Source organism: Vipera ursinii, assembly GCF_947247035.1.
Source record: "Vipera ursinii genome assembly, chromosome: 6".
Taxonomy (NCBI): Eukaryota; Metazoa; Chordata; class Lepidosauria; order Squamata; family Viperidae; genus Vipera; species Vipera ursinii.
Window position 1 is genome coordinate 89,925,359 of NC_139515.1, and position 8,082 is coordinate 89,933,440.

General features: G+C 62.7%; 1 protein-coding gene across 1 annotated transcript; it reads right to left on the bottom strand.

Annotated features, from left to right (window-relative positions):
- Positions 1-3,858: 3,858 nt before the first annotated feature.
- On the bottom strand, positions 3,859-7,508 carry LEP (leptin; the record flags this gene model as incomplete). Its single annotated transcript, XM_083365210.1, is given in 4 exon segments — positions 3,859-4,218; positions 5,291-5,434; positions 5,436-5,449; positions 7,418-7,508. Coding segments are annotated over 4 exon segments (609 nt in total).
- Between the last annotated feature and the right edge of the window lie 574 nt (positions 7,509-8,082).

Here is an 8,082-nt window from a genome sequence, read left to right on the forward strand (position 1 = left end):
TGGCTCCCCCCCGCCAGCCGCGCAGGGAGGTTACAGGAGGACGAGGGTGGGTGCGGCTGCCCGCCCCAGGCCCTCCTGCCTGCCTTCCCTCGCGAGGGAGAGAGCCCCCTCCTCCTGGGGGCGCAGAGGCGCCTCTCCGGCTGAGCCCCCTGCTCTTTGCCAAGTCAGCAGGGAGGAGGAGGGGGCCGGATTGATGGGCTGGGGGCTAGGAGGCCCCCCAGCCCCACTCTCCACAGGCCCTCTGCCAAGGCACACGGCCCGGAAGCCCAAAGGGGGGGCACGGGAGGCAAAGCTGCAGCCGGCAAGTGGGGGGCTCTGTACTTGCGTGTCTCGTCACCTGGTGCTGGAGGGCTTAATTAAAGGAAAGAGGATCGTAGTTCACAAGGAGTCCTCAGAAGATCTGTCACGTTTTAAACTTGATCTTTTTGCTTAAAAAAAATCCCCAAATGTTCTGGTTTTCCAGCTAAAAGAACACCTCCTATGAACTCAGGTAATAAAATGAAAGCCACCAGGCTGAAGGAGAAGCAGGGAGGGCTCAAAACTCAGCTCCGGCCAGGCCAGACTGGGTGGCTTCTCTTCGCTGACCAGGAAGGCTGAACCAGGCAGAGTCAGCAGAGGTCAAGCCGGGCTGCCCCAGGCCCCATGGAAAAACTCCTTTGGAAGAAGTTGGGCTGGGGGGCGGGATACCGAGGCCGAGACCGAAACTGGTCGTGGCCGTGGCTGACCTGAGCAGGCTTCCCTCGCTGCTGTGATCATTTTAGCTCATAATTTGAGGGCTGCTGCTTCTCGTGGAGCGGCTTCCCTGCCTTCTCCGCTTGTGTCCCGCCAGCCCGTCCGGCGCTTGGACTTGAAGGAGCCCAAGGTCACCCGAGGCTTCCAGACCTCAGCTCCCCACCTTCACAACGTTCACGTGCCCCCCCAAGAAGCCAACTGAGTCAATGAGGAAGGGGGCTGGGGGTTGTGTGGGTGTGTTGTAGAAGAGCACCGGAAATAGTTCTCCTGGGTCCAGTGGACTCCTTCCACCCTCCGGGGCTCAGCTCCACCTGCCTGCCCTCCGGGCAAAGGAGGAAGAGAGAGGGAATGAATCAATCAATCAATCAATCAATTGATGAATGAACAGGTGGACGAAGCAAGGAAGGGTGGTAGGGAAAAGGCCGCTTATTGTCCCTCTAATCTTTTTCTGGGGAATTGCCAAGACGTGGACGTAAGGAGCAGGCCCTGCAGGTGGGAAAGTCGGTCCTGGAGTCCTCTGGAGAATGGCGAGTATTGGCGGCAAGGACAGATGGACCCCATGGCCACGGTGGGCAGTGGGAAAGCCCCGGGGGGGGGCGGCAAGACTCATGGCCCACTTGATGGACCAGCCAAAGCCGGTGGGAGTGCAGGAGTGGACAGGAGCCTCGGGAGCCCTCCTTGATCAACCAGGTACTGACGCCTGGCCCAGCCAATGGGGTCGGGGCTGGGAGGAGGGTCCAGGTGCCTGGCCTGAGAAGAGTGCTGAGTTGGGACAGGGAAGATAAAAGCTGCAAAGCTCCATCTGCTTTTTGGAGTGAAAGGAGGCAGCCAGTGGCATCAGAATGTCACTAGGACCCTCGTAATTCAGGGAGTAGCAAAATATAGAGTGAGATTCACCCAAAGGCAGTTTGACCTCGGAAGAATTGGAGGGCAAAACCTGGCCTCTGGGAGGGGCAGGGAGGGAGGGGCTTTGCTTCTCAGCAGCTGCTCTTGCTGCCAGGGGAGGACCTGAAGATGATGACCCCCCCACCCCGGGAAGGAAGGTCCATTGAAGCACTGAACCACTAGTTATGAAATATGGAGCTCGCTCTCTCCCTCCCTCCCTCCTCCCCGTTTTCCTCCCTCCTAGGCACAGGCCCTGGTTGGGGACGATGGGAGTTGCAGTTCTACCCATCAGTGAGCCCACCTGCTTGTGTGAGGCTGAGAAAGTCCATCAGGGATCCATTTGAGTCCAATGGAAATTTAGCCCCCTTCCCCCCAGCACGTCTGCCTAAGCCCCTTGCCCAGGACCCTGGAACAGCCCCCTCTCAGCTGGTGGCAGAGTCTCCCTGCCCAGCCAAGGAACCGAAACAACACAAATTCAGAAGATTTGTTTATAAAACATAAATAGTCTTCCAGGTATATAAAGAAAACCATCAGCGTAGAAAAAACCCCAACGAAAATAAATAAGGCCACTTTTTTAACAAGGGGGGGGAGGAGAAAAGAAGGGCTTCGTTGGTGGGGTCCCCCTCCCATCCGCAAGGCCCACCCCACCGCGCCGAATGACGCCCGGCTTCCCCAGCTGGAAAGCGCCGGGCCTAAGCACTGCGTGGACTTCGGCTGCTCGCGTTCAGGTGGGCGCACGGGCAGCACCGCCCGGAACGAAGCGCCGGTTGCGTCTCCTCGGCCGGCTTCTCCCGTGCCCTGAAGAAGCCAAGGGCCGCCGCGGCAAACAGCTCTTTGTGTTCAGCGCGCTGTCTCGGCGAAGCCTACACACACACACACACACACACACAAACCGCCGGTCTCGTGCTTCAGGGTCGTCGCCCTCCCAGATGGCCTCCTTCCCCGCGTCTCCTGGGGTCTGCCCGTCCGCGTGAACCCGACTTTTCAAAGGTGCGGAGTGGCTCCTAGGGAAAACCATTAACTTTCCCGCCCACCTCCACCGCTGAAAATCCGCCCTCTCCTGGCCCTGCTGAGGCACACGGGGCGAAGGTGCCCGAGGTGGCTGCTCAAACGCCCCGGGCCCGTCGCCAGGGAGTTTTCTCTCTGGCCATGGCTGAAGGCGCATCCCGAGTCTTCTGGATTCGGCTTTCCACGACCAGGTTGCAACACTTTGCTAACCCAGCGACTTTTCCTGCCGGCCTCTCCAGCACTACTTGGCTGGTGGGTCTCCCCCCCTTCCCCCCCAGTAAATGGCCCGAGGAAGAGGGACTGAGCCACCGCCTCCCCTGCCACCACCACCACCCCGCCCATCCTGCAAAGTCCTCAGTCCCGTCCGCATGCAAAAGAGATCCGAGATGCTAGTCTGGAGACGAAGGAGAAGCTGGCGGGGAAAAGCCGGGGAAATCCTCTCGTTTTGGGTGTTGACTCAAACGGCGAGCGAGCCAAGAGCCAAAGGCCCACGCAGGTCTGTCTTTGAGGGAGGAGGCGAGGCGTCCCTTTGATCTCTGGGACCAAGAATGCAGCCACCTCTCTGAGGCGGGGAAGGGAAACGCAGCTCCAGCCCCGAAGCTTTGTTTGGAAAGATACCCGATCCAAGGAGTCGGATGTGGACCGAGGTAAACCCCACCTGTTCCGCCCCCTGGAATCTCAGGGTGCCCTGCCCTGCCCTGCCCTGCCCACCACCCACCCCGCTCAGGCGTGGCTGGGGGCTGCCTCGGCAAAGCACAGATGTTCCGAGCTCTGCTGACTTCTGCGCTTTCCCGGGGCCCAGCCAGGCGCACAAGCCCCGGTTCTGCCCAGAGGTTCTGCCCGCCAGCCTCCGTCCAGGTGTTTCCCCTCCCATAGTCCTCAGCTGCCTGCTTGCCTGGGATGAGATTCAGGGTGGCCCTCTCAGCAGCAAGCCTTGCCCGCGAAGACCCACCCACCCACCCGCAGTCCGCCCTTGGAAGCAGGAGGTCCTTGCTACACTCTACTCGCCCACCACCATCCCCACCACCATCGATATTCAGTCATTCTCTGCCCCACAAAGCGAGAAAATCTACCCTGGGACTTGGCCACCCAGGACAACAGCAACGGGGCGGGAAGAATCTGCCAACCAGGCTTGGATGCCACATGCGAGTCAAGCCCCCCTCCCGCCCAGTTTTGCTGCAGGGGAATCCCCTGCTCCGCTCCCCCTCTCGTTAAGGCAGGCCCGGCCCCTCCCTAGCAGTTGTGCACGTGGTCCAGGTGCTTCGTGATGCTCTGCAGGCACTTCTGGAGGCGGTCCAGGGTCACCACTGCCGCGGTGTAGGGAGAGACGGCCAGGCGCTCGGTCAGGTTCTGCAGGGCGTCCGAGCGGGCGGGCCTGTGGGGAGGGCAGCCCAGGTGTGAGCCCAGCAGCTGCAAGAGGCTCTGGAGGTTCTCCACGTCGTGGGAGATCTGCGCCACGGGGGCCTCCAGGGGCAGGTTGGAGAGGACTTGGTGGAAGAGCTCCAGGGCATCGTCCATGGCCTCCAGGCTCTGCACCGGCAGGTCCCCGGGGATGAATTCCAGACCGTTGATCTTCAGGCTCAAGGGAGGGAACTGGGGGGGGGGGGGAGACAGGGAAGTTGCAGATGAGCTAAAGCAGTGTGTCTATGCGCGCGCGCGCACACACACACACACACACACACACACACCGCCAAACAGAGTTGGAAAGGGCCAACCTCTGCTCAGGGCAGGAGCGCAAACAGAAGCACTGCCAGAAAATGGCTGTCTAGCTTCTGCTTGAACTCACACCCCGCCCCGCCCCACATCCACTGGGTCCCCCCTGCAGCTTCTCCTCCCGCCAGGAAGTGTCTTCAGGCTTCGGTCTGAAGACCTGGGCAAGAGGTCGCGACACACACCCGCCCCCCTCCCTCCCTCCCAAGGCCGGCTAGGGCTGTGCAGCTGCTTCTTCGGGAGCACAACCTTAACCCTGAGCCCCACCCAAGAGGCCCTTTAGCCCCCCGGGGGCCCGCACCGCCAGCCTTCTGGAGCGCTCCTCTCCTCCCCGGGGCTGGGACGGGGCAAGACACGCTACCTCCGGGCTCCGCCTCCCGCTGGATCCTCAGCAATTATGAGGCAATTGAAAATTCCCAGCACTGACCTAATTAGGTGCCTGCCTCCCTTCCACACCCCGTCCCCGCCCGTGTGGGTGTGGAAAGACGAGTTATGGTATAACGGTTTCTTGTGCAGCCGCCACGTCTTGTGCGGAAGATGCTCAATCGGCCCAAGGACGCCGGCTGGGCTTGGCCCGGATGAGCTGTTTTGCTCCGCAGCGTGAAAGCAACACGGCTCTGCCTGGCAATGGGGTGGCCTTGGGGTGCTCGGGCCTCGCCCAGCTGCACCTCCACACGGAAGGCGTGCACGCGGGAGAGAACAGGGAGAAGCAGCTGTCTCTCTCTTTGTGTGTGTGTGTGTGTGTGTGTGTGTGTGTGTGTGTGTAAAGCCTGCAAAGGCTCCTTGGCACTTCCAGACGCCACAGGGATCCCGGGCAAGCCCAGAGCAGAAGCGAGTCGAGCAGTGGGGCTGCAACTGGGGTCAGCATGGGGCGCCGAAGGGAAGGCGGTCTCTGGCCAAGACAGGGGATCCCAGGCAAGCCCAGGCCTAGCAGCTGACAAGGAGACCCACTTACTTGGTGCTCCTGGATCCTGGCAACTATCGTCTTGGTGAGACTTTTCGTGTCGGCGATGACCTTGTCGATTTTCACAGACCGGCTGTAGAAGAGGGGCAGCCAGACCCACAGAAACCCACACACAGAAATGCGGGGGGAGCGCATTCTTCCCCTTGAGCCCTGCACAGGAGGGAAATAGGGGCATGTGATGAGGGGGCTGCAAGGGGGGGGGAGGAGGGCGAGGGGGGGAGAGAGGAAGAAGGGGGGCGAGGGCAACCTTGTCCTATCCGAGGCCAGTGCAAGCAGGACTTCACGGGAGCTTGCGGGGTGGGGCTGTATTATTTGCCAAAGAGGAGTCACAATAAAAACAAGGGCGCCTTTGTCTTTGGGGTGGGGGAGGAGATCTGGTGTCCTACGGGACTCTGTGCTCAGGTGGCCCAGTGAGGTTCTCTTTCCTGTCGGGCTGCAACCCCCCCCTTCAAACGATCTTCCCTAGAATTCGCCCAGCCCGAGGTTCATTCCTCACCCCAAAGCCCCATCCAGTCCGGGGATGCCCTGGCACGGGGCGTGCAGAGAACTGCCTGGCATCGCTTTCCTGCAGAAACGGGCGTTTCTCCGCTTCCCAGGAGCGGCAGAGGCGGAGGGCGGCTGGTGGCAAAGCCGCTGCGTGGGAGGTGAGGGCTATGCCCAGCAGGGGCCACACCAACGGCTGCCCTGCCTTGCCCTCGCCTCCTGCGCCCGGGCTGTGGGCCGCGATGCCTCCGGGCCCTCCCAGCCAGCCCGGCTCTTGGGAAGGCCAATCAGGGCGGGCCCGCTTGCCGGTCCCGGGGCCCTCTGAAGTGGTGCGCGCTTAATGAGCCGCGCCGCCGACGGTTGGGGCAAGTCCCTTCACCTCGCCGGCAACGGCAAGCAGAGGCAGCGCCTCCCGGGGCCCGTGGCCATCCAGCTGCGCCCGACTCAACCCCGTTACATAACCGGGGAGCAGCAGGGGGACTCCAGGCAGCGCAGCGCCCAGCCCGCCAGGCCCGCGGGGCAGAATGACCGGCGCTTGCTGGCTTCCTTAGCTTGGGCGGGACCCGAGGTCAGGGGCAGGCTGCCCCCTTGAAGCAGACGGTCCGAGCTGTTCTGTGGCCCAAGCCGACTGCCCAGCTGGCTGACCCCTAGAAAAGCCCTCGGTCGGCTTCCCCGAGCAGGCCTCTTGGCCACTGAGCCCCCTCCCCCCGTCAAACAGCAGGTCCAGGAAAAGCACAATCGGCAGGCAAACGGCCCCCCTCAGAATTCCTGACGGACCCTAACCCTCTGCCCATCCCCAGACCGGAAAAGCTCCCAGCTTTGACCACTCACGACCACCTGGGCGCTTCAGCCCCACCCAGGGAAGGAAGGAGGGCTAGACGCCCCAGGGAAATGCTGCCCAATCACAGATGAGCATATGAGGTGTGTGTGTGGGGGGTGGCCCTGGGCCCTTTGCGGCTTCTTGATGGGACCAGGGTTGGGATTGGGGGCTGTCAGCTTCAAAAGTCCTGGCCCTGCTCCAGCTCTGCGACCCGGGCAGAGTCGATGTCCGGCTTGTCCGGAGACCGTCCCGCCCAAGAAGCGCCCCTCCCGGCAAAGCGCAGTGATGAAATCCTGGCGTCCCGGCTTTGCTCCGGCTGCCGCCGCCTCCCTGGCTCCAGCGCGCGCGCCAGCCTTGGCCCCTGGCCGTGTCCCCCGTGGACGAGCGCAGGGCCGGCGAGCGGCCGGCCTGGGAAAGGCATCCTGGCCTGACGGTGTTCTCACGACATGCCTCCCCCACTCAGGGAAGGAGCTCGCGGTGGTGGCATTCTCACGGCGAGCGGAGCTTGGCTAGTTTAAGGATGGTTTGTCTTTGCGGCTTAGTGCGTTTTGCGAACCCAGCCTCGGGGCTTATTCTGTGTTTCCAGGGGTTGGGCGAACCCCGAAATAGGGCTCAGCCTGCCGCGAGGCTATGGGTCTCCCCTTGGCAAGGCCAGGTCCCGCAACCAGGAGGCGCCTGGAAGCACGGCGGGAAGAGCTGGAAGAAGGTCCTCTGCACATGCTCGGAGGCACTCTTCCCGGCAGCCAAACGACTGCAAAGAATTCAGCCCACGACCCGCTCCCCTTTTTCTCCGCCCCCGCCGCGAGGAACCTCACTGTCCAGCGCATCACTTGCTCTGCGGACGGCGCAGCTCACCTCCGCCCGCGGTGCTGCCTCGCGCTTCCGACCCGGCCTCTGAGGCTCCATCGCAGCGCGACCCTTTTATAAGCGCAGCGTTGCACAACGCGTAGCCGGCCGCGACTCGGCTCTGCCCGGCCCTGCCCGTCCCGTCCCATCCCGGCTCCTCCCTCCTCCCTCCCTTTTCCCCTCCCTCGCTCCCTCCCCCGTGCTCCAGGGCCCCGCCACCCCAGCAGGAGGGACCCACCCCGGAGACTCACTCGGCTTAAAGGCTGGGAGGGGGGGCGGCTTTTAGGGACACTTCTGCCCCTTTTCTAAGGGGGGGGGGAGATTTCTCGCTCGGCTGATTGGGAAACGACCGGGAGATGGGCGCGAGTGGAGAGGGACCTTTTCGCGTGGCCTGCGCGCCCTCGCGGGCAGATCCTGGGTTAAAAGGCCCGTTCACCCAGACCGCTAAACCCCGCTGGCAGCTGGGGGCTCAGCGCCCGGCAGCCCTGCCAAGCGACAACGGAGCTGACCTCACGAGGCCTGATTTCCTTCCGAAGGCGCGAAGCAGCTCTTGGGGATGGCGCTCTGTCAAAACCCAGCGGTTCTCGGCTGGGGTTGGCCTCCCGGTTCTGCTTGCGACGGGGCAGTGAGTTAG